At 38.8% G+C, this 26,516-nt stretch overlaps 1 protein-coding gene across 3 annotated transcripts in view; it reads right to left on the bottom strand.

The window, feature by feature from the left end:
• The window catches only part of SEPT7 (septin 7), a 96,256-nt gene that overhangs the window by 19,594 nt on the left and 50,146 nt on the right, over positions 1-26,516 (bottom strand). For all 3 annotated transcript variants that reach the window (XM_025200557.1, XM_025200556.1, XM_025200558.1), the window contains exons 4-11: positions 23,291-23,397; positions 18,381-18,481; positions 17,369-17,503; positions 9,313-9,430; positions 7,421-7,513; positions 6,506-6,602; positions 3,987-4,038; positions 1,079-1,204 (exon numbers count right to left, since the gene is read on the bottom strand). In XM_025200557.1, coding sequence (XP_025056342.1) covers positions 1,079-1,204; positions 3,987-4,038; positions 6,506-6,602; positions 7,421-7,513; positions 9,313-9,430; positions 17,369-17,503; positions 18,381-18,481; positions 23,291-23,397 — 829 coding nt within the window. The remainder of the gene's footprint in view (positions 1-1,078; positions 1,205-3,986; positions 4,039-6,505; positions 6,603-7,420; positions 7,514-9,312; positions 9,431-17,368; positions 17,504-18,380; positions 18,482-23,290; positions 23,398-26,516) is intronic.

The raw sequence follows: 26,516 nt of genomic DNA, 5'->3' as shown, positions 1-26,516 counted from the left end.
CAGGAATGCAGGGCCCAGCTGGGGGGAGTAGGATGGAGCCATGGGCAATTTGTCCAGGAGGTGGCAGGAAGGCATGTGCTCTCCCCCCCCGCCCAATTTGTGCACAGGGAGGGGGCAGATGCAGATTTACCTGCTGCGGGCTCAGGGTTCCTTGCCCTGCTGCCCTCTCCCCAGGGCCATGCAGCAGAACAGGGTGGGGAGGCTCAGTGACACTACTGGGAGCCTGATGCCAGTCATACCACCATGGCAAGGCACCATCTGCCCACCTGGCAGTAGTGTGGGGCACAACTCTGCACCACCAGTGCAGAGGAGAGGTCAGGAAGCCCCAAGCCTGCAGTCTGCATCCAGCCCCCATCGCCATGGGCTCTGCTCCGGCTGCGCCACCTGCAGGGGGAGGGGACAGGGCATTTGGTGGGGGACGGCACGCTGCAGGTTGGAAGTGAGGGGCCATGCTGAGGAAGTGGGATCGTAAATGGAATCATGCTGAGGAAAATGCTTTGCTGCCAGGCTACTTTGGGCTGTAATACCATATTTGCTCCTACATTTCAAAAGGTATGGAGATTAAAAAAAAAAAAAAAAAATTACCCCCATGCAGAATTACAACCTTCCTGCCAGGTGAGAGAGCTCAATAACCCCTAAAGAAGATTAGGAGAAAAACGTGCCTTATTTTTAAACGTTACAAAGCACAATGATAAATGAATTCACCTGTTCTTCAAAATATAATGAGCATGCAGGTCCAAAGCACAAATAATGCCACTGGCAATCTGTACCAAGGAACAGAAGCCCTGACATCTAAACACTGTCAAATGGTGATGTTTGAAACAAGATGCAGAGGTGAAACATTAAACTTATGGCTTGTCTACATGCCAAAGTTGCCCAAGCTTAACCGAGGCCAGTTAAGATAGTACAAACCTGTCAACTCAATAAGCCTAAAACCTACGTTTTAATTAAGCAAAACATTCAGACGACTGTATTCAGACTAGCCTTTAGTAACTGGGGCAAATGACTGAAAACAACAACAACAAAAATATACAAAATGGTGAATCAAAAGGGCAATGCAACTTTAATGAGCACTTACTTTGTTAGCTGCCCTTTGTTTTTGTTGTTGTCCACTCCATTGTATGTAACAGCTGCCAGTTTTCTGCTCCTGTAGTTCTCATAATGTACATTGTTAGTGACATCCTTCAGGTCCTGCATGTGAGTTCTGTGAAAGCAAGAGTAAGATGTCAGCAGACTTCATAAATATGAAAAACCGAATGATCTACAAAACCAGTTCCTGGGGGACCTTGTCTTATATTCAAGTGAACACGGTAATTCTTAAATCTTAAGCAACTAATTCAAATACTAATCAATATGCATAACGCCAATATACATTTAAGGCCAGATATTTTTCTTAACAAAGACTTTTATTCCTCCATTTAGAAGTTTGAATGACAGCAGTCATAGAAAATGGACACTATCTTGCATCGTACAACACTGCAAATCTGCAGGGTTCCACTTAGTATCACAAACCATCTACAAAACATTCATTTTTGTAAGAACTTGTAAATGAGAATTGATATGAAATAATGCTCTTTAGTCAAGTAGTAATTTTACATTTAAAATGCTTATAAACATTTCTCAGGAGATGATGCAGCAATGCAAGCTTTTTCTTTTAGTTGCTGGGCATCATATATTAGCAGCCAAGTTTCCAAGATAAAGGCTCATGAAACAAATATCCAAAATATAAATTTCAGTAATATGAAGAAAAGCCTTTGGAGTAAAGCTAAGCTGTCAAAGAGTAATTGTTAAACAAATGTTTCTCACTGATGAGTTAAACACATGGGCCAGGCATCAAATATGGCCTGCTGGGCTCTTTCATGCAACTATCAGGCACAATGCCTAAAACACAACACAAACCCTAACTTGCTACAGGTAAAGTGACGGAAACAAAGGAACTGTCAATATCTTCCTGCTGCAAGAACAAGCAATAGATTTCTTTAAAAATACACTTGAGATGCAAGCATGGGTATCTGGTGCCTCTTGAGTCGGGGGGGGGGGGGGGGGCACGTCCCCCCCCCGGTGGGGTGTGGGGGCGTCTGGGGGGGGGGGGGGGGGGGGGAGCACATGCCCCCCCGACACCAGTCAGTGACAGAAGGGGAAGGGGGAATCCCCCCAGCAGCTGATATCACTCACTGAAAAAGTGGCTGCGCCGCTTCTGGAACTCCCACGGCCACTTCTGGAAACGGCATGGCCGCTTTTGCTAGCAGCCCCGCTCTCTGGCCGGTGCTCGCAGGAGGTGCTCCCGCCTACCCACCAGCTAAACAGGAAGCGCGGCCTGAAAGGGGGTGCACGTGAACCCCTGTGCACCCCCTATGTGTTGCCCTTGGATGCAAGGTAGAGCACCAAGCCCTCCCACTATAGAAGAGGGCAAAAAGCCCTACAGCTCAAGCTGGTCTGACCCTGGCATAAAATTCTTTCCTGATCCCAGTGGTGCAATTGGTCTGACCCCCCCGTGGAGGAGCAAAACACTTCTAACCAGAAGTGTCCAGATTTTTTAAATCTCAGCAAAAGCATCCAATCAAAATGCCAGCACTGCTGGCAGCCAACACCAACTGCTTCTGAGGAAAGTGGAAAAAGAACCCCTAACCCTAACCTATAAATAAGAAGGAAAGAAAAAAATTCCTTCCTGGCCCAACGCAGTAATCAGCCCACAAGCATGGGAAAAAACAAAACCTTTGCACTCTGCACTGAAGCCTAAGGTCTACAAACAAAACTTCCGATATTATACATCCTAACTGGTCTCAGTTAAGGCCTCATCAATCCTGCATGACCAGAATGATGTCTTGTAGCACGACAGAGAAGTCTCTCTGTGAAATTTAAATTCAATGAGGAAATATGAAGTGTCTTCAAACAGCGGTGCAATGGTTCAGATAGCGTAGAAGATAGTGTAGTGTAAGTTGCAGTTACTACTGATAAAGATGCACAGTCCTGAAACTGGCAACAAAGATAGTACTGAGGTCAGTGTCAAGGTTTACAAACAAATAGGTACTGAAGGGCATCCCAACTGGTACCAAGGACCATGAGAAAGTTGGAACTAGGCTGGAACCTAGATAATGCCTAGTATAGCCTTTTCAAGTACTGGATGAAGGATCTGAGGATTGGACACCCTCTCTTTCAGTACAAAGGAGAAGGCCTGAATACCTCAGAGAAAGGTTCAAGTTAAGGGAAATGACACCTCGTCTCAGAATGCAGCCAGTGTGGAAAAGGTACTGACAATCCTTTTAGGCGAGAAATTCCTGTGTTTCATTGTTTGGGTACTCGGATTCAGAGATGATCCACAATGATTTTTCCATTAAATCATTTGAGAGATTGGGCTTCTTTTCTGAAAAACTTGCAGATGTTGCATGTTTCTTTCACATATTCTTCTCCCCAAGACAAACTAAAACTCTTTAGCACCCATATCACTTGTGTGCATAACATCCTCACAAGAGGGGCTGTACTGAAGCCTTGAGTTTTCTGCACCAGAGTAAGGTGTCGGATAAAACCTATGAGTGAGGTCAAGAAAACAATAATATTTTTCCCATGCAAAAATATTTTAAAAGAATACATTTGTGTATATATTACTGTTCATAAACTATAGGCAACAGGTGAAGCTCTCGCTTGAAATGCAAGCAGCAAGGAGGAACTGAGGAAAGGTAGGGTAGGTCTCTTAGCTTTCATGTCTTGAGTTGGAGGCATGGGCCATAATTATAGGGACTACTACAAAAATTCTGCAACTTGGGTGCAGGAGGTATACATATTCCTGTAAAAGGAATTTATTTATATTTTTATATTATAGACTACACATGTATGGGAACGCAAGCACTTGAATATTTGTATTTTATTTCATTTTATTTTTTTTAAAGACAGCCTATAGTAATAGAGACTGTAGCTTCCACTCTCTCTGATATTCAACTAAAACCCTTTACAAAAGCTATGTATAATATTGCTTATAAGCCACTTACCTTATTAACATGTTTCTTAGAATTGTGAAGTCACAGTGCTCACCGTTTTCAACTGCAGAAATAAAGGTAAATGTATACTGAGACATCAGTATCTTAAATGTCAAAACACAGAGAGAAGATATTTACTAGCATCTCCTATGCATTTCCTTTTAATTCCTATTGAGAATCCTGTATCTTTCTTAAAGTTTTATACCTTTCACGCCAGACCATGCTTATTGCTAGAACTCTTTTGCCACTATAGGAATATTATATGTTATACCAGCCAAGTATACCTGTGGCCATAGCCATAGTGACAAATTGTAGTCCACAGCAAGTAGAGCAAAATTATCTCCTGTTAGTAAAATAAACTAAATAACTAATGAAATAAAAAGCACAAATATTTTGCTAAGTCCTGCCACAAGGGAAGTGCTCCTATGCTGCTCAAGGACCATACTAACCAGTCTGTATTGTAAACCCAACTTGTAAGAACTTTACAATCACACAAACAAAACAGATGTTCATCTTACCACTTAAATGCACTGACTGTGCAACAGCATACAATTAATGAGTTTAGTGGAGAAAGTGAGCAGAGCTTTCCAAATGAATTTGATGGAGGAATTTAAAGGGGCTCCAATGTTATAAACAAATGAGGGATGGAAATAAGACTACACAAAACCCTTTGGTATGTAGCAGCTCAGTAGTTACAAAAGGCATGCACAAAGTCCCTTGAATAGGAGAGGAACGAGTAGCAGGTTGTAGGAAGTCCCCAAAATAAAAAGGGGGATGGGAGTGAGACATGGAATTACAGGGAGTGAAGAAATTAACACAAAGGGCAAATTCAGTATTATTCCATTCAACTTCTTTAATCCGTGGTTATTTTACGCCACAGATAGGAATTTTCAAGTTCCTGCTACGACAGTCCATTTATGTATTGTATGAAATCATGCTCCCAGGATAACATTAGTTCTCTGATCATTCTAGCAACAGGTGGTGTGGTCTTGTGAAACACATCAAGAGGTTCTCTGTAGCTGAATGACAAGTCTCAGAGATAAGAGCATCAACTGACATTTACAGATGTTTGTCTGAAAGTAAATTTGTATATTTCAAAAATGCTAAAGCAAGAGCCTTAAACGCTGTGCAGCTGCTTTTTACTTTATGCCAAACCCCATTTCCTGTCACATGTACTTTAAAGAGCTATAGCATTTCCTTTAAAAGTATTTACATGCACAGTGCTCTTCTGTTATTTAGTGTTACATCACATTGCATTGCAGTTAGCTATATTTTTGTCTTTTTTAATGCGTTATTTTCATTCGCTATAAAGTTCACTGATAGCACAGTTATCTAGGAAGAGTTTGGGATGGTTGTTTCAAATAGGCTGCAATCACACTAGGCAGAGAATAAGCCTTCAGAACAGTGTTATTTAGCAAAGGCAGTGTTTTAGTCTTTGTGCATACCTGATTTTTCATGTAATACACGTAGCAAGTAAATGGCATTAAATAATTATGTTGAAGAAAATCTGTTGATCTTCAAACATCTAAAGTGGTAAACCATCTTTTTCTACTTGCAATAAAAATATTAAATTTTAATGAAATGTTATAACTGTAGACTAGCATTTGACCTGTTAAATTGAAGCATGTGTTTCATTGTGAAATAACCTCAAATATGCTTAACCTTGAAGTTAAACAGGAAAAAATATATATTATATATATTCTGATGAAAACAAAAAAAAAAAAAAATTGCATTTACTCTAAATGGGTAAAGTAGCATCCCTAACAGGAAAACTCCTGGAACCAAGCAGCTAGGAAAATTAATTTGTTCAATAAATCATCTGGATTTTTTTTTTTAAATACTGACAAAATAGAAGCATCACAAGTACCTGTAAAGGATTAACTTTAAGCATCAGCTTGTTTTATGTACAACAATGTATGAATTAAAATTAAAGTACATGCTGCAGTCTAATTACAGTTCCTGCTAGGAGAATCCTCCATGAACCTACATAAACAAATGCAATTTGGTCTAAAGCTGGCAAATGAGACTTTTACACAAGCTACCTCAGAAAAAAAATTAGCAAGGTTTCTTACATTTTCTGGTGGAAATGCATCAAAATAAAATAGTAAATATTTTGATGCAAAGGATACATTTTTATACAGTAGTGCAGAAGAATATAAGAAGAGTCATTTACTGGGTTAGATCATAGGTCCAATCTTGCCCAGTATCTTGTGTCACACAGTGGGAGAGAGTGGATGCTGGAAGGGAGAGTGAACTGGGTACGACTAGGGGGTTTTTCCCCACCACTGTTTCTCTCAAACTTGCAGCTTCCAACATTCAAGGTCTAGGAAGTTCTAATTCAGAGGCTGTACTCCTCACTCCCACACTCAATAGGAGAAAAATAAATAAAAATCATACTCCTTGTTTTTCATATTATGGAATAAATCCCCTCCAATAGTATAAAAGCAAAAAAGTTATTACAACTATGTATGTTGTAGTAGTTCCTAATACATTCATGGAATAATAGTGCTACAAATAAGAAAAATCCTTACCTTCTGCAACACCCCAAGGATACTGCCTTCCTCTGACTCTCTTGCCATTGACTTCAATGATTGTGTTACTACCTACCACAGCAAGAGGTAAACGATCCTACAAAGTAAAGTATTGCTTTTCAATAGCAGTACATTTCTAGTGTAAGCCTTATCTAGGATAAAAGTTAGTCTTTATTGTATAGTCCTTCCAAAATGAAACAACACTTCCACTATTACTGATACTTAACCAATTTTATCATGATGTAGCCACCTCTGCAATTCTCTGAATTATGATAATTTCTTACAGAGATTTACAAAACCAGGTATTTTATAAACTGTACAATATAAAAGTTAATTAAAAACAGTAGCTGCCAGCCAATCATTATGCATGAATCTGTATTACCACTGAATGTTTATCAACCTCTATAGCAATTATGTATTTCCATCAACTACTATGATCTGTTATTTTGACTAGCTCTTATAGCCATAACTTTTTAGTTGTTCTCCATCAAAGATGGTAACTTCAGGTTCTCATTCTTAGCAGAAAAACTCACATTTATATACCAGCAACCAAAACCCCAAGAGAAAAAATATCTAAAAGGAGCTTACAAGTTAAACCTTCAGACATCTTCCCCTTAGCTTTAACTCTGCTTCGTTCCCCCCAAGTTCGGAAGGTTTTCACCAAAATAACTTTTATCTGAGCTACTTGTTTTGCTTACCTTGTGAAAATGAAAGGTCTTCCTAGCTCCAAATTTAATAATTCTTTCCCCCACCAAAGTAATAACTCTCTAAAAAAGTTTGATACAAGACTGGAAAAAAGCTATTATGAACTGTCCATGCAGTTTCAAAATTAACATTGGACATCTCAAAAAAAGAAAAAAAAGTGGAAGCCATTTAGTTAGGAAGAGTGCATTTCAAAATGCAATAATTATCTACCTTTATCTTTTTAACAATTTTGTTTTCTTCTTCATCATCTGTTTCTGGAAATTCATATATTTTAATTTTGTGCTCTTGGATTTCTTTCATTATCTAAAAGGTGAAAATGTTAGGTTACTAAAAAAACAATTAACCAAACGAACAAGCAAACAGTTAGTGCATGCTTTACTGCCTTTTCATTATTTTACTTCTTGCTGTAAATTGGTCCCTCTTCCTCCCCTCCACCCCCCATTTTCCTGGTGAGTTGACTGGTTTCTAATCTGACTTCTGTAATCCAATCACAGTCCTTTAAATTAATTCTTAGCACCTCCAGATCTGAATGTTAATTACAGCTTGAACTGAAGAGCCAACATCCCATTGCATTTTGAAAGACCCTAGATTCTTTTCCAGAAGTGTCAAGTATGTTTAAGTTCCACTTATTTAAATTCAAAGATTCAAGTTCCTACTGTAACTATTCCTTCTATTCCTTGTAGGGTTGGAATGCTGCTGTAGCTAAGACCTTCCAGAATATGGAAAAAGAGAAAAGAGACCTATTATGTGGGGAGGGAGGCCAGAACTCTTTTATTGGACCAACTATAAATTCTGGAGAGATGTTGAACAGGCTTTTGGACACAAATCTGTGTAAAGGGTGCTTTGGGCCCGAAAGTTGGTTGATCCAATTAGATCAATCTTGTTGGATAAACCTTTCAGGCGTGAAGTACCCTTCACACCGCTTTGTACCCAAAACCTTGTCCAACATTTCTCTGAACAATACTGTTGATCCAAAAAGATAAATCACAAAAAAAGCTTCTTCCCACTTCTACTCTTGTTGGTAACCCAGATCAGGTTGAAGCAGTATCGCCATCCAAATAAGCTCAACAGATCTTACAGTTTGTGACTGGGCAGTAGTAGGCACAGTATGAAAGTGTTTGCAAAAGTGTGGCGAAAATTTCAGGATAAAGCAACAACAGATTTCCTTCTTCCTTTCCCCTTTATGTAAAAGTGCACACTCCAAGCCATGGAAATGCAACATAATACCATATTCTCTCACACGCCACACCTCCCTAAATAAGACACTCACTTTGTTTTTGAAAGCCAACACGAGGGGGAAAAAAAAAATCTCTTTGAAAATGTCAACAAGTACCATATTTCTTCAGGGGAAACAGGCAGCTATAATATGGGGGGGAAAAAACCTGTGGCTGCTCTGTTAAACCTTCCAGCTGCAGGATGCTGCAGGCATAACTGGCAGCTAACCCAATTCAAGAAGAGAAAAAGTGATAGGAAGTTCACATCCAACAGAATTGGCTCTCAGCTGACTCAGCAGGCAATTATAGCTGAAACAAACTGTCCCTCTTTTCTTTAGCCAGGCAGGCACCCAGCAGCATGTACTGAGTTAGCTGAGGGCCTTATCCTGATGGAGCCAAATTACCTGGGCCCCTCAGCTGACCTGGCAGGTATCACTGGCTTCCCACTCAGCTCAAGGGGAAGTTTAACTTCTCCAGGATTCACCCCTCTGGTCTCTATATTTCCTTAAGCCGTGCAGCAATTTCCATTTGGGGGGGGGGGGGGGGGGAGAGATGTTATGCATGAGTAAACAGAGTCAAATTTAAATACTAGCAGCTTGTCACTTTGTTCTATGTCTAGAACTCCCTTTCGGACTTTTACATTTAACAGACAAAAATTAGCAAACAGGCCCAATTTGTCTTGAATCATATTGCACTATTAATATTTCTCCCCTTGGGGCAAGTAGTAAGGTAAATTCCACCAAGAATTATATTTAAAATTAGAAATAGAAAATGACTCAGTTCTTCTGTTTCAGGGTGTTGCTTCAGGGTTTAAATCTTCACTGTATGAAAAGTTAAACCTCCATGGAAACCTATGCCATAAATCAAGCCAGACAGTAAATAACTAACCTGTTTCTTAAACTGTTGGCATTCCTCTGGCGTAAGTGTGTCTGCTTTGGCAATAAGTGGAATGATATTCACTTTTTCATGCAAGCGCTTCATAAACTCAATATCCAAAGGTTTAAGTCTGAAAAACAAAAGCAAAACCTTGCAAAATAATTATTTAAGCAAAGACTTGTTAATAAACATATTATGCTGTCCACATAACTACTCAAGAGATTTACTGGTGGCACCTAGTTTAGAATGAAATTCACTGTTTGTATCTACTATAAGAACTCTGTTAACATTACATGGTATTACAGCAATATGCCATAAGTTAATGTCATTAAAAGGTTAACACACTGCTACTCTGTTGACTGGAAGTTAAGTCTGTTCACATATGTGATCACAAGAATCTTCCTGCAGTTGGTCTGTAAGAAAGACCAAGCCCCAATACTGGTGCCCAATGGAGATGCGCATTAACTCAGCTGGTAGGAGCCAGCGTTGAAGTCCATTTTCTGTCCTCACTTACATGTGAGGAAGATCATGTCAGAAAATTGTGCTCATTTGTTTACAGACTCTTCTCAAAATAGGAGCTGTGAAACCTACATGATATGCCTTCACCTATGGAATAACTGAAAACAACAATCCTAATACAGCTCTCAGACTACAGAAAATGGTTTTTTCACCTCCACAAACATGGAAGCTATTTGCCAAATAGAAACATACAAAAATAAAATAAAAAGTCTTTCACTAAGATATTGGGCACTGGAAAGACTGCCTTGACAAGTAGGCGACTTCAGCCTTTACTTAATAATAAAATTTCTGAATGAAAGTCATGCTTCTGTGTACATAAATGCTATAACTTTAATTTCTTTGTTCTTTACAGAACTGGTACTTGCACAGGCTAGTATCTTTTTAACCCCACTGCAGCTGGGTTTCTGCCCCCAATCCCTTCACCTCATTACAGTCATCAAGTGTTTCTCCATTATTTGACTTCTCCTAGACACGTGTATAAAAAGAGCTCCCCTACCAAAAAAAAAATGTTAAATTATATTCCTCATGCTGGCCTAGACATGCTGCAAAGCTTGATGCTATTTAAAAAAAAATAAATAAATAAAGATAAAGAAAAGCACTGTCAGAGACAAGCTACATACTAAACATCGACTCCTTAGAAAGTTATGTTCATAGTTTGCTTTAGTATTTCCTAAATTTTTGGAAGCAGTGTTTTCCCACAAGGGACATCCAAAAAACATCAACCTCTTCAATTTTATCATGTGGAGCTGAAAACCCACTCATCTAAATGTACAAATCCTCTGTCCCCACTACAGAGGGTTCTGCTCCTCATTCTGGAAAGCGATGACTTACTGGAAGAACAGACGCTAGAAATGGTAGTCTTAGATATTTTTCAGTTCAGTGATCTAACAAATTCTGGAGCCAGAAAAAAGGATACACTGGAATTCAACTGCATATTTCTGTATGTGCAACATATGGGCTGCAGCTTTCCTGACAATGCTACAGAAAAGCAGATTAAAAGGATCTTAAAGTCCAAGTCTATAAATTTTAAAGTACTCAATTATATTCTTTGCAAAACAACATCAAGTTAATTTTTTGAGGAGTTAGATACCAGAAGGCCAATTCCAGAGTGCATACATGTGCATCTTGTTTTTACCAAATAGCTTCAAATAGAACTTTAAAAATATCATTGCTTGTTCAAATCCTGGAACCCCATCACCACAAGCAAAAAAACCCCTGGCAAATGTAAAGCAAGAAGGTAATTTACTACATCAAACTAATTTTCATTCTTTTCCATAACCACCCCATGACTTGTGCTAACACCAACACAGAGACTGGTAATCACAAAGAGATAATCTTGTTACTGGCTTGGACACAACCGATTAGCACGTCTCTTCTAGCTAGATATACCTATGAAGTGAAGTGATTCCCTTTGTACAGAAGCTCAGCCCAACCCAACTCCAAAAGCCGGCTGTCTTATCTCACCATGCATTCATTCTTAAATGTTATTGTGGCAGAAATTTATAAATACCCACGAACAAGCTCATCCAATCCAATTATAAACCTGCTAAAATTATTTTGCACTAACTGCATGCTTAGGATAGGCTTAGACAAGGTATCAAATGCAATGCACAATAAAAGCAACAATTTTGCTTTTCACATATTTCCTGGACCACTGTGATACACTATAAAATTATTTTCTAAAAATTGCCTACTATTGGCATGCAAAATTACAGAATTTACTGGATAATCTTAACCTTTAACTCCAAACCTTTAAGAACATCTGATGGAAAAATATTTGTTAAAGCATTTTAAATGTATTCTGAAGCACTTATGTGAGACCAGTTGAGGAAAGACATCACACTAAGTAACTAGTCTTGTTATCCAGAATCTCATTTTTTTAATACCAAACAATAAGAGTCTTCCAGGTCAAATGATCCCTTTGATAGTCTTTCAATAAACTAATGCAACTGAAAAGGGACAATACGCACACAGGGAGATAGAGAACTGGCCCTTTTCATTTAACTGTAAACACACACGCGTATATATAAAATGAGATACACAGACACTGACAAAACTAAAATTACAGTTTTTTTCCCCTTGGCCTTGACTTCTCAAGGCTATTCCTACAGTCCATCCAAGGGCTGAGTTAGAGCAATTGAAATGAATGGCTCCTTTTCTTAATGGATGTTGGCAGAATTTGCAGAGCTCAGAATCTAAGCCTGTTCTTGACCAAAGTCCTAGCAGTGGGCATTAGTGGTCCTCTACTTTTGTTTATCTGGAATACGAGGAGAAACATTTAATGGTTAAATATATATATTTTTCCAATTACAAATGTTTCCTGACAAATTACAATTGAGTTAGTTTTAGCTGTGGAAAAGTGAAGGATGATGGAAGTCAAGTATCAAGAACACAGTATCAAATTCTTCAATTGAATGATTTTTCAAAGTACAACAGTCTGGTATTATGATACAGGTTAATATCCATTTTCCTTTAGTCTGCGCTTTGATGTTTCAATATTAAGGTATTTTAAAAAAATAGAGAACTGAGACATTAGGACAAAAATAAAACCAGAAGTCTAAAGATTAAACACACTACCTGAATGCATCTTGGAAGGATGTATTACCCAGATATGCATTAGATGTACATCTAAGGCTTCAATAAACAAGCTCAAATATGAGCACCATACTGGAATTTGACCAAGTAGTGGTCAAGAGATCTAGTTGCAACTGTATCAGTAGTTTAAATTCCTCTCCCAAAATTAAATTAATTAAGGATATTTGGGGAATATATTGTCAGATCTGGAAAACGATTGCTTATATGCTGAATACACACAGTATTAGCTAGGGTAATACAAGCTTCTTCATTTCATCAAAAAACCCACTCAATTCTCTCTAGAACAGGGATTCTCAATCAGGTTCCAGGGGCCCTGGAGTACTGAGAGATCCTCTGAGGGGTGCCTCAGGAAGCATGAGGAGATAAATGAGGTGTGAGAAGACGGGTAGATAGGGGCAGGCTCAGGCTCTCCTTGGATGGCCCCTCTGCGAGGAGGTAAACACTGTAATAAGTCTATATCAAATTTTGAAACAGGGTGACACAATTCACAGAAGTTGAGTCTAAAAAGGTGGAGAACCACTGCTTTAGAGGGACAAACCTTAGGGTGTGAAGTCAAATTAATTAGCCTGAAATCTGATCTATCAGAGGCCAAGACAGCCAGTAAGAACAGTCAAGTATATAAACAAGTCTACCAAGAACTGCATTCAATTTTCTTTCAAACCAGAGAAAGGCTGTGTAAACTTGCCTTGTAATTTTTTATCTATGAGAAATGGAGGCTGTTTATTCCTAAGGCAAATGCAGAAACCTCATTTTGTCAGTGTTATCATCACACATGCTAGTGATGACTAAAATATTGTAAAATACTATAAGAGCCTGAACTTCTCTGAAAAGATTAAGGACTCTGTGCCTTAATCCACTTAAAAACTGTTGTGGAAAGTTATTTAGTTCCACACACAAACTTTTATAAATAGCAGCTAGTGCTAAAAAAAGTGCAGTAGAAAAACATCATTAAAATTAAATTTCCATTAAACAAAAATCAATGCATATTGAAAAGTTCCAAGTTTTAAAAGCCCATTTGGCTAAGAGTCCAACTTAATAGGTTTATCCCCAAAAACCCAAGCACAAAAAAATGAATGCGAGAGAAACACACTGAAAAAGATGTTTGCAACTGCAGTTAACAACTGAAGCATCACAATTACTCAAGCTATCAACACCATGATTTGGAAGTGAGAGGTTGATGAAACAGTTTTCTATGACAGATGCAAGCCAGAAAACTTAATCTTAACCCTTTAGGTTAGGATTGACTCAATCTGTTAAACTCTACAACAGGGGTTGGCAACATTTTTGGGCACAGTGCCAAAAACCCTGCAATCTCGATTTGTCAGGGGCGATTGGCGTGCCAGGGGCAGATGGTATGGGACTCATGAGGGACCCAATCGTTGTGTGGCAGTGCAGCCCTAGCCTCTCCCTGCTGTCCACTGAGGCATGTGTGCACCTGCAGCTGGCAGGGCTCCACAGACCCCAGCATAGCTGCTTGCAGCCTTCCCACTGCCTGTTACGAGCAGCCAAGGCTCCACTGCCAGTGGCCAGCAGCAGGAGCCTGCCCAGAGCCTGAGTTGGCTATGGTGTGCTGAGCAAAATGGCTTCCTTCACATGCCATGCTCTGTAGGGCTGTGCGAAGCTTCGGTCGCCGATTTGATTTGGCAGCCGAATCTCCGAATCTGAATTGAATCGGGAGACCCTTTAATCTCTCCTAATTGAATCGGAACCCCCTGAATCAATTCGGAGATAGTCGATGATTTGGACAGACACAGCTTTAAGCCTTTTTCTACATACCTCGAGGTACCAGGTGGCTCCTGAACGCCAAGATGCTGGGGCAGATGGAGCATCCCACGGAAGTCGGGGGGGGGGGGGGAGGGGGGCGGGGGGGGGGGGGGTCGACTACCGTGCTTGGCAGTGGAGCCCAGAAATGGATCAGAAGTACATCCGAGTCCATGGTGGAGCATGCAGGAACCCCCTCCCCCAGCCCCCCGGATCAGCAACTGATGCCTCCTGGGCCTGGGGGGGGCACCTAGGGTCCCCCTGCGGCTAACTGCTGAGCAAGGGGGATGTGGGGTCCCTCACACACTCAGCACAGGGCCCGGAAGTGAACTGGAAGTACTTCTGGTCCACTTCCGAGTTCACCACCGAGCATGCAGGGGGCCTCCTGTGGGGCACACCATCCACCCCACTACCACAGTGTTCACCTGTGCCTAGTACCTCAAGGTACGTAGAAAAAAAAACATTTAAAGCTGTGTCAATGGACAAATTGCTGATTCTCCAAATCACCATTGAATCTTCAGATTTGGCTAAATCGAATTGGGGACAGTGATCCGAATCAACAAATCGAATCTCTGTCCCCAATTCAGGCTGAATCAGAATTGAATACAGCCCATTTCGCACACCCCTAATACTCTGGCACGTGTGCTGAGGGTTGCTTACCCCTGCTCTAGAAAATGCTGTAAAGATTACTTAGTTTGTCAAGATTTCTGATGGTATTGATTGAAAAGACAGTGATGGTCTTAGGAAGGAACTAGCTCTCCTTCTGCTTATCTCTTTCATGGGCTGGCATTCCATCTTGGGTTTAATTTTTTTTCATGTAAGTGCCTACCACTTAGGTTAAGTTTTCAATTAAAAAAAAAAAATTCAAAAGGCAAAAGGAAAGAGACCTAGTCTACAAATGCTTTTACACACTGCAAATGACATTGTGCTATTCAGGAAGAGACAAATGCATTCCACTTGATAGTGACAGCTATATGAGCTACTGTAAGCACAGGAAACCAGATGAGAGGCTGCAACACCATAAAAACTAAGTCGGAAGCAAGTAATGATCTTTAGCAGACAAGACAGTATCCTAAAACAGGAAATAAGAGATAAATAGGCTACAACTATTTTAATTTCTCTGACATTTATCCTCCTGAATTCAACAGTATTTTGGATCTGTTTATTCCATTAAGAAATGGAATTCAAATTACTTAGTCGACTTTATCATTTCTTCCCCAAGAATGCTAGTTTATTTAGTCATTGTCAGGCATACGCCTTCAAGTAGATAAACATTACTTCAGCCTTTAATCCTGCAAATTAAAATGGAATCTGTGGTTTTTTTCCAATACCTGAAGCATTTACTTGTTTTCACATTTGCTTCTAAATTTGTGTTTTTTTAAAACACTTCTCATTGATAGCAAAACTTCCACTGGTAACCAACAATATACAGAAACAAGTTAACAATTTGAGAAGGAAAGGCCAAATAAAAATAAATAAATAAATAAATAAATAAATAAATAAATAGTTATTCAGATGCCTATTGCTCCCAATTTCAACCCAAGCTGCCTAAAATACCTTTTAGAATCTAGCCCATCACTTTCAATCAATGAGGTAGGATTCATCTAAATGATTTCTATAATTTTTACTTCAGTTAAACTGTAGTCTTATTCAACACAAAAAGTTTCAGCTTCAGGCTTTCACACTTGAAAGCAAAACTGCATATGAGAACAGCTATCAAGTGTCTATAGCATAAAGATCAACAGGTTTTCTACAAAAAACTACTGTCAAGGGGTTAGAGAGCAATGACCAAAAAAGGTTAATTTATTTTCAAATAATAACAATAACTCCAGTCCACAATTTTGATGGCACAGTCAGAAACCAAAGTAGGGCTCTGACCGGCTCATAACTAGTATTCTCCACTGCCAAATAAATACTACTCAGAAATGTCTCTGTCCCTCAAAATGTCTTCATATGCTTCATCCATAGTGTAACAAAGCCAGTTTTTCTCCTCTTTCTGGTTTTCAAGGCATAAATTTATCAGGCAAGAAAAAATATCTTCCACGAACCAAAGCAGTAATACTATAATAAATTGCTGTGTAACCCTGATTTCAAATATAACATGACCTGATTTAGTACACTTAAAAAAAATGCAATTCTCTCTCTCCCCCACTAGAGAGAGGTCTCACCAAGTTAAACATGAGTTGAAGGTGTGGGAACTGGCATAGTGTTAACTGTGAACTAGAGCAAGATTTTTACATCAGAACCAAAACTAAATTGGTCCTAGTTTAATTATAGAAAGTCAAAAAGACTTTAATATTAGTGCACATTCTTTTTTCCCCCCTTCTGTTTATCATTAATTTAAAACAAAGAAAAAATGACTGGTCAAATTCAAGAACCATTTTCTACAGCTCAGGTTTTTAATAAGTCATAGTTTCATAGTTGGTACGGTCGGAAGGGACCTGAGGAGATCATCTAATTCGACCACCTGCCGTGGCAGGAAAGAGTACTGGGGTCAAATGACCCTGGCCAGATGTTCATCCAGCCTTTTTTTAAAGACTCCCAGGGTAGGAGCCAGTACCACTTCTTTTGGAAGTTGGTTCCAGGTCCTAGCTGCCTTGACAGTGAAATAGCACCTCCTAATGTCTAGCCTGAAACTACCCTCTGCTAGCTTGTGTCCATTGTTTCTTGTAACTCCCGGGAGTGCTCGGGGGAACAGAGACTATCCCAATGCCTGTTGGTCCCCCTTGACTAGTTTGTAGACTGCCACTAGATCCCCTCTCTCAGCCTTCTCTTTTGGAGGCTGAACAGGTTCAGGTCCCTCAGCTTCTCCTCATAGGGCCTGCCCTGCTGCCCCCTGATCATGCGGGTGGCCCTTCTTGCAATGTTGCAAAGTCATTGCAACACAATAAATAACTGAAACACAAGTGGCATTAGGGGAATGAAAAATATACAAATGTTAACAAATGCCAACATTTTTCTTGGTGACTCTTGTGTGTTCCTGTTTCCTGACATTCTGATTTATTACCAGTCTGGTTATCTAGCGTTTGACAAGCCAAATTAAATTAGTGTATGAAATTAAACATGGCCTGTAGTCCATATGCTGAAAACATCCTGATCCGGAGCTTTGCATATCTGAGGAATGTCAGAGTCTGGATATGTATTTTAGATAAAGTTAAAAGAAAAAGATACATTAAAACAGTAAATTACTGACCCATGTCCTGAAGGAGCAATGAAGTATAAACAACACTGCACCCTATTGTCTGGCATCTGACGTCGGTTGACACGAGATTCTGCATTCAGGTAGTCTTCAAACTTACTGTCAATGTAGTCAATAACAGGCTGCCAACTGCAGAGTGTACATAAATAAAAATATTAAGTTACCTCACACACGCAATAAAAACCAGTTTGTGATTTACATAATAGCTGTGCCAAAAATATATGACACTTTCTGCTAAAATATCTGTCAAAGAGACCAATTTAAAAAGTCAGTATTGAACTAGACAAATATTGCTGAAAAGCTTTCAAGTAATGAAGCTATTAGAAGGGCAACTAGTAGACTCCTGAGACCTAGAAAGCTAGGTCAAGAGTTGTCCCTGAAGTCAACGAGATTTCAAACCGCAATTATGTACACTGCACAGAACTACAAAACAGTCCAATATGAAACTAAAACACTTTAGGTAGTATATAATGGAAACACAATGAAAAAGAATGAAGGGTTACTTTTTAAATGATCATTCAAACTAAGCAACATAGCTGTAAACCATAAATCTGCATGTCTACTGGAAAAACCTTTTAACACACAATTATCTACTCTAATAGTATTAAATTGAACACTTCACAGCATAGTAATATTAAATTGAACACTTAAGGGATACTCTTTAAAGGCTGCTAAAGGATTATAAATCTTGTGCCACCACAGTTATGATTATGCAAAAGACCTAAAGATTCTGCTGGCTTTAGTTTTTTGGTTTTTTTATTAGCGAAACGGTGAACCCAAACCAGCCCTGTATATTACAAATAGCAACAGGAGACCCAGACCTCAAAGTAAAGTCTACAGAACCAGGGGAAATGACAATTTTAAAGTTTGCTCATTTTTTTAAAGAAGATTACCTTCCAGCTTAAATTGAAATACTGGTATCTTAAAATGAGTTAGGGTACTAAAAGATCTCAAAAAGACACCACCATTCAAAAATATTTTGAGAGAACATAAGGTAGTTTCTTACCAATTACTATTATCAACTGCATCTCCAAATCCTGGTGTGTCAACTATTGTTAGTAGTAACTGAACACCGCCTTCTTTGATTAAAACCTTTGCCTGTTCAACCTATAAGATTCAAAGGGTATAAATTCTTAATAGTTATAACAAAACTATGACAACACCCATTTTAAATTAAAGTAAAAAGAAGAATCCTACTGGTATCAGGTTTTTAATACACACTATCCCAAACTGTCTGTCTCACAGGGATAATGAACATTTGTCTTGTGTAAAAAGTATGTGATGCTGTAGTATTAAGAGAGTCTTTGGAATACAAAAAGATACAAATCAACACAATTTTAAACCTGAGGAGCTTTGAAACCAAATGCTAGATGCAAAGAATCATTCTGCCCATCTCACCTGAGTTTTAAGCTTTTACATAAAATACAAAAGTATTAAAGTGAATGAAGACAATTTAATATTCGCATTGGCTTATAATTATTTTTAAAAGTCCAAACTGCACACAGTATAACTATGTACCAATTTACTAGTTAAAAAACAGATACTTATCAATATCAGTAATATTGACTGTAGTTTAGCAAGACATTGCAGGAGGTTGAAGAATCCAGATATCAATATATCAGTAACGCAAAATGTACAGGATATCCTGCATAGCCTCTACGTTTTGAATTAGTAATATTTGGATACTTGGTTAATGCAAAGGTTCTGAAATTAGAGTGCATGCATATGTACACATTTCCCTCCATCCACATACCCATGTATCCAGTATTTTTCAAAGGGTTATAGTATTTATTTTGCAGTTGGCAGAATTTTTCCAACATTGCTTTAAAAATAAGAGTATCAAAGTCTTGCAAGCCCTCGGGTCCTTTACTTACAAAAAGGGGGCCATAAACTACTGTTTTAGCACACTAATCCCATGCATCTGTTTTTATGTATAAAACATTCTCTATACCTTCCGATTCACACCTACAGCCCAATCCAACTTCTTGGCTAGGGACAGACATTCAAAAAGCCTGAGCCTGAATTGATTCAATCTTTGCAGGTTAGTTTAACCTGGCAAGGCTGAACCGTTTGGTAACTGGACAAACATTCTCTCTGGACTGAGGAAATTCAGGCACATGTCTGCAGTGGCTCATACTAGAGGCCAGGGGGCGGTACAGCAGCCCTCCCTTCCCTTGCAAAGTGATGAGCTGAAGGGGGGTGTGGCCAGGCCCAGGCAGGACCTCCAATTAGGGAGGTTTGTCTGCACCATCCCAGGCTTTTCCCTGCTGGCTGCTAAAGGGGCATGAGTGTTGCCAGCCCCCTGCTAGCACGCTCAGGCAATGGAAGGGGGGGGCCTTGTTGTGCATGCATCTGCTGATGATACGGAGTTTTTCAATTTCCCTCTCCCTGATTCTTTATACTGTCTGCAGCAAACTGACAGGCGAGCAAGCCAGCGGGGGGGTGGGAATGATAACATTGTTTATCACCCCATCAGCAAAACAATAGCCTTACTCCATTAGTTCAAACTCTTCTAAAACAGCTTACCAGCTGACCTGTTGATTAGCTCCAAAAAGCCCTAAGTAGTCACTGTTCTGTCTGCCTGTCCCAGTGAAATTGGAGACACACACAGACACCTCTTGGCATTAGCAAGCATACCACATGCCTAGGGTCCATAGGGCTGGGGTCCATGCTGTGGGAGACTGGAGGGAGAGAGGGATTCCTGCTTAAGCAGCAAGCGGGGAGTAGGGCACGGGAAAACTAGGCAGACCCTGCTGTGGCTGCAGTTTCTGCGGGAGCTCCAGCCCGGGAGCAGAGGGGAGGGGACAGCCCTGCTGTGGAGCAGAGAACCCTGCCCAGCCCAGAGAGCATGCCGGGATGCTGGGGGTGCCTGGTTTATCTTAAACCAGCAAGGGGTCTGGGACAGACATTATGTAAATTGGTTTGAGACAAATCAGTTAAGTCTGATACTACATTCAACCAAGTTTATCTCAAATCAGTTTCAGCCATTTTCAAACTAGTTTATGTGCACTGAACATCTGTTCTGTTACAAGTTTAAACCAGTTTCTGATCACTTAAACTAGTTTATGTGCAATGTCTGTCCCTAACCCTTTAGTACAACTTTTCGGGGGACTACCACTTTCAAGAAACCTCGGTAACAAGCATGATAGAAATCCCCATCTTACTACATGAGTGAGCCTTCTGACCAGTTACTACTTGGATGGGCCTTCTGCCATAATTAAAAGGTTCATGGTTTTAAGGGATGGGTCATATAAATATTTCACAACAGTCTTTAACACCTGTCTAAGTGCAAATGACAATACACTGTTGTGTACCACACCTGAAGTATGTTGTAAGAAATTGCAATGACTGGCATCATGGTGTAAAGAAGTGAGATATTCTAACAAATGGATAAAGGTTATTTAAAAATAAGCCTTGAAGGCAAAAAACTTCAAAGAAAGTATTAAGTAAAATGAAAAAGTTGTCCATAAGTAAGATACTGAGAGAGTTCTCTCACTTGTGTTCTCTCTCTCTCATTTGAAAAAACCTCACAAAAAAAGCTATAAAAATCCTTGCTGCCAAGGAAACCTCAACAACTGTTAACCTCAATAAGCCCTTTAGCTCTGAAAAACAAAAATATTACAAAGTGTTGCGGGGGGAGAGGGGAAGGGAAAGTGAGGAACTGATGTGACTTGTGATATGTGGAAAAGGCTAGAGTGGATAAACTTGTAGACCCCTTTGCATTTAGGGTCTGCATAACTATGTTTCTGAAATGTGGAACACGGACATCTAAACATGAAACCGGAACAGTCAAACCCTGCCCACTTCAAGCATGCTCATTCTTCTGATAAGAGCAACTAGCTGAAGATCAATATTAAAAACCTGCCACGCAGCTTGTTTCTTTCATGACCTAAATGACTGTGTGTCCATACATGGTCAAATCTGCAGAAAGCAGCAACATCTGGAAGAGATCCAGAAAACAACTGTAAACTAGTGTCATTCACAGTTAGAGTCCAACTGTATCCTATCATCTGGCTTTACAAGTATTCCCAAGGGATTCATGGAAAACAAATTAGTTCTTGTCCTGGAATTTAAAACTTTTCTTAACAAATCTATTCCAAATGGTCATTTTCCCATGCACTTTAGTTAATCAGGTCACATTGATCTATTTTACAACATTACATTGGATTTTATAAAACTAAATAGGAGTCAGTTTCAAAGTTTCTAATGAATGAAGCATTTCTTTACCTATTTACAAGGAAACAAAGATAAAATAAAATGTATGTTCATGGAATAATTATTTCTTTGAGGTTTATCCTGAAACCAGCCAGCTAAAACAGTTGTGCTTAAAGTTCTGCCAGAGTCCTTATTTTTGAACCTGCAAGTCAAACCTGAAATGTTTCAATTTTTAAAATATCTTTTTATGTAAAACGTACTAATATTCTACTGCATTGAAAACTTGTGTGATTAAAAGAAAGTGCGTTATTAGTGTATGGTAGGAAAACATTACCCTACTTCTTCCCAAGATTATGTTAGCTACATCGGACATTTTTTAATATTAAGATGGCTATACTAAATAAACTAATGCTAAAGTACTTGTGAGAAAGCTAGTTCTATTACTGGAAATAAACACACTAGGAAATATTTTCTACTTATTAGCCTTTTAGCTCTACCAAATCTAAGCGTCCAAAAGGGAAAATGTTATTTAAGTTACTATACCACTTTATAGAATAACTGGTTAAGCTGATCCAAACAAAGCAGACAAAAAAAATCCTAATTGGTAATTACCCTTGAACAAAAACCTTTAAATGTAAGCATACTTCTACCTTGGCATTTTCTCTACTCAAGCAAATAGCTTCCTAATTCGTAAATTTAGCCAACTGCATACTGGTGTTTTGAAACAATATTACTGCATGATACAAGTCTTTAAAATAGGCAATTTGAAACTCTACATAATTTATATAAAGCAGGGGGTTTGACTAGATGACTTCCTGAGGTCCCTTCCAACCCCAAATTTTCTACAATTCTATGATTATTACAAAGGATACAAATTACAGAACGTCACTACAAGCTTCATGAAACTCTGTCAGTTCAATTCTTTTAAAAAGACTAAGATCCTGACTTAGATCTTCTAGTGCATATTTAAAATATTTCTATAAACACAGAAACTATTTTCTTATATTAAAATGTCTCATCTTTTAACAGAATATATGTGCACTATTCTATGCACAGAACTTGAAATCTGCAACTAGTATTTCAAACCCGACTCCTATATTTCATCAAGGCTACATTTTACAGAAATTTAATTCTCCAGGAAAATTATAAAATGCATAGAAACACAGTTCCTTGAACATTTTTCTTACTATTTGATATGACGGCTTCAACTTCAGTTTGTCAAAAATGAACATGTGAAACAGACAACTGAATTCTTATGGACGGCAAAAAGAGGGTAAAAATATGGGGATAATGGTTTGGAGTTGTAGAATGGGACAAGTCAAGACAAACAAAATGCCTATTTAAAAAACAACAACTAGAAACAGGAAAAAAAAGTGTTCAAGAATTGTAACTTAAGGAAATAATAGAAAAAATTCCAAAGTATTTATCATCCCAATATTGATTGAAAATTTAGACATTTAAGAAAGTTCTGCCCTACAGTTTCCTGCTGTTGAACAGGGACATCTGGAATGACTGAAGGATAGAGGGGCCTAACTGCATAAAAATGTTATGGCAAGACTGTTGGCCACCTGCGAGATTTAACCCCACAGTTGGCAATGATACTAGCCAAATAGTAAAGATCATTTATTGATGTGCAAGGTACTGACTTTTTGAAGGGAAAAATGTGAAAGTCAAGAAGATTAATAGGTTCAGAGAACAAAATATTGTCACAAAATTAGCAATATTTTGGAATTCACAAACAAAAAATTAACCTATACATACCTGTACAGTCTTTTTAATTCTATGTGAAGGACCTGGATACTCTGGGGAATATAAGTCTGTTAAGAACAGAGAGTTGATTAATGTTGATTTTCCCAATCCAGATTCACCTAAGGGTGGGGGGGGGAAGAAAGGAAGACTTGTTAGCACATTTTTCCCCCAGAGTGCAAGATTTTTAAAATGCTCTTAAAATTATATAAAAATGCAATGCAAAACAATACCATCTTTGCCGAGTTTACAAGCATCTATTTCTTAGAACAAATACCAAAATTCTATGTTGAATGCATTTAGTAACTACTGTTTTTCTCGTTAAAAAATTCACTGACAACATATTGTTATGTGAAGCTTTAAAACAGGCCACCTATTTGGAACTGATGGGAAATGATCTCTTTTCAAGCTTTATTAGATAGTCCTATGTACAACAAAAGATTACCACTTTGACCTAGTTCTTGTGGTACTAGTAATTAGAGTGGAGTTTCAAATCTACATGGTTTGCATAGGAACTTCACCCCCCCCCCCCGGTAATTTGCTCACAAGTGACAATAACGCAGGCCTTGCAAAAGAATTTGTAGAAGTAATTGCCATGGCAATTCTAGTGAATGCTTACAAACTCCACAGTAAAAATTCTGCCTTATTTACAACTCTACAGAGGCTGGACTGTAAGGAATTTCAACCAACCACTTACTAAAAATGTTTTTTAAACCAAGGCCTTGACTTTGCAACGTGGGGGAAAAAATAAAGCCAAAATACACTTAAACAATTACAACATTCACACATTGGCATAAGAAAAGAACAAAGGATATTTTCTAGCTTGACTCCACAGCTTGCTTCAGGTTTTAGTATGCAGCGCTAAGGTTGAGACCTAAACAGAGGCGATGACAAAGAAATTTGTTCCTAAACCGGATGCAAACCACTGGTGGCAAGTCTTCTCGAAGGGAGGAGAACCAGCTGCACTGCTGCTTTTTTACAGCAACTACTAGTTTATTTATAAAGCTATATTAGTAAAACTTCAGGAAAAAAAGACTTTATAGAAAACCCTAAAATACTATAATTAGGTCCATATAAACCAGTTGCCAAATTAAAAATTCCTATTAATACTTACAATTATTAACTGCAGTGGATAAGGAGTCCTCTTTACTGCAACAATCAGCCAAGATAGTATACCTGATTTATTTTGCACAAGCTATCTTAGCTCAATTAAAAACTGGTCAATACTGCAAAACCCTTGAACTACATGGACTGAAAGGATATGCTGCTGAAGTGCTGGAGCTGTTGTACCCACAGTGCATTACTCAAGCAGCAGCACTTGCCACTTCAAACCATGGCTCCTGACAGGTTTGATTTGTGTATGAATGGATGTCTAGATAGCTTGAGTGTTACTCCTTTCTATCTCAAGCTAGGGATGAGATGCTAACTTACTGCATTTCTGGGGGAGGGAGAAGAGTAGGGCGTGCACTGCAGTCTTGCAAATATCTAGTTTCTACAAGACACACACTTTAACCCTTCTGTTCATAAAGTCTTAATGCAGGGGTTATATTTTAGTTCAAATCCTTCCTTAATTTGCAAAAATACATGTCCCCCTGAGAAAGTCTGATATCCAGATTTGCAGCTGCAGTCAGAATTTAAAGCCATTTCCTATTATACAAGATAAATAATGTATAGAGATGCACACTTACACATACAGGTAGAGGAGTTACCTGTTCTACTACCTCTTGGCTTTTCTCTAAAGAAGAGCACTGCCTTACTTTGTGATCTAGTTGACTGAAAGAATTTTAAAAATGCTTTGCTGTGCAAGATCAAATATCAGTAAATACATGGGATGCAGAAAGGTTATCAGCATCAGTCAATAGAAAGAGTTAAATACTCCTGCCCCACAAGCTCACACAGTTGCTGATTTAATTGACCCCCTCTTACGAACCTGCAGGACAAATCTTTAGTAAAATATTTTCCTCTTGCATACCAAGTCACTATCAAGACTGAACATGTGGAAATGCTGAATTTTTAAAGGATCTGATGGGACAGGTCCACTTTAGGTGGCTACAGCAGTGGCACCATGCCATATAGTTCTGTGCTTCACTCACTAAAGTTACAGTCCTCCACAGTTCTTTTCATTACTGCAGCAAGGCTGAAGGAAGGATGTGTGTTGAAGCTGCTGGACAGACAAGCAGACCAACTTAATTTCTGCACCAGCCTGTTCTTCTACATTCCCTGTCTCTCTACTATGGTTATGTCTACAGTGTGATCAAAGGAATGATTGCAGCCCAACTGTACATACCTGCGCTATTTTATGTCTAGGTAACAGCTATTTTAGCATAGGTAACAGCAGCAGTGTAAATTGGTGCACAGGATATGACACAAAAAAATTAGTACTGCTAGTTTTGTATCCTTTGTATCTTACTTTGTATTTAAATAACCTTATTCCTTTCTTTTTATTACAGCTGCTCCCTACAAATCCATTCACAGCCCCTAAGTTCATGCATTTCTAAATGAATGAGTCTATAAGGTGCCACACTGTCCTGCCATCTGATTCAAAGAAAATACAAAGGTATCACCAGCTCGTTCAGCCTGCTGACTTCAATGCATCACTTCCTTCAACTGCTAATAACTTCATCCGTCAGTCCCTCCTTCGAGAAAGTTTACAGGAGATCACCATGCTTACTCAGCAATTAGAGAGAAGCAGGGTAGGAGTCAGGCTTGTCTTGTTTGCAGAGTACCAAAAACTCCACCCTGTCTTTTATTTAACATACAGTGCTGTTTGTTGGAAAGCTCATGGTAAAAGGGGTATTCCAAGTGCATTGAAAAACAGAAGAGTAAAAAAAAAAAAATATATATATATATATATATATATCCTATCACAGTATCCATGCCAAAAGCTTCTGAAATGTATCTTCTTCTTTAAATTAGGACAAAATAGCTCAGCTGCTTTTTGGAGTGGGGAGGAAAGGGAGAGAAAAAATGTCCAGATCTAGCTGGTGTTATCAAAATGGTGACCAGAAGTGAGGTAAACCTAGAATTTTCTGTTATACACTACATAATGTTGATTTGGATTTTTAAATCCACTGTTGTCTTGCTTTTGCTGCTGCTGCAATCAATGGGAGTGTCACCACGGACTTCAGGGAGAGCATGAGTCAAAACACTAAACACTACTAAAAATTCCAGCTGTTTTCTGAAGTTTCAATATGCCTTGTACTGAGTAAGATAAACTGCCTTTCAGGAGCAAGTCTCCACC

This window comes from Alligator sinensis, unplaced genomic scaffold, assembly GCF_000455745.1.
Source record: "Alligator sinensis unplaced genomic scaffold, ASM45574v1 scaffold86_1, whole genome shotgun sequence".
Taxonomy (NCBI): domain Eukaryota; kingdom Metazoa; phylum Chordata; order Crocodylia; family Alligatoridae; genus Alligator; species Alligator sinensis.
The sequence above is the reverse complement of the archived record's forward strand: the minus strand, read 5'-3'. Positions and strand labels throughout refer to the sequence as shown.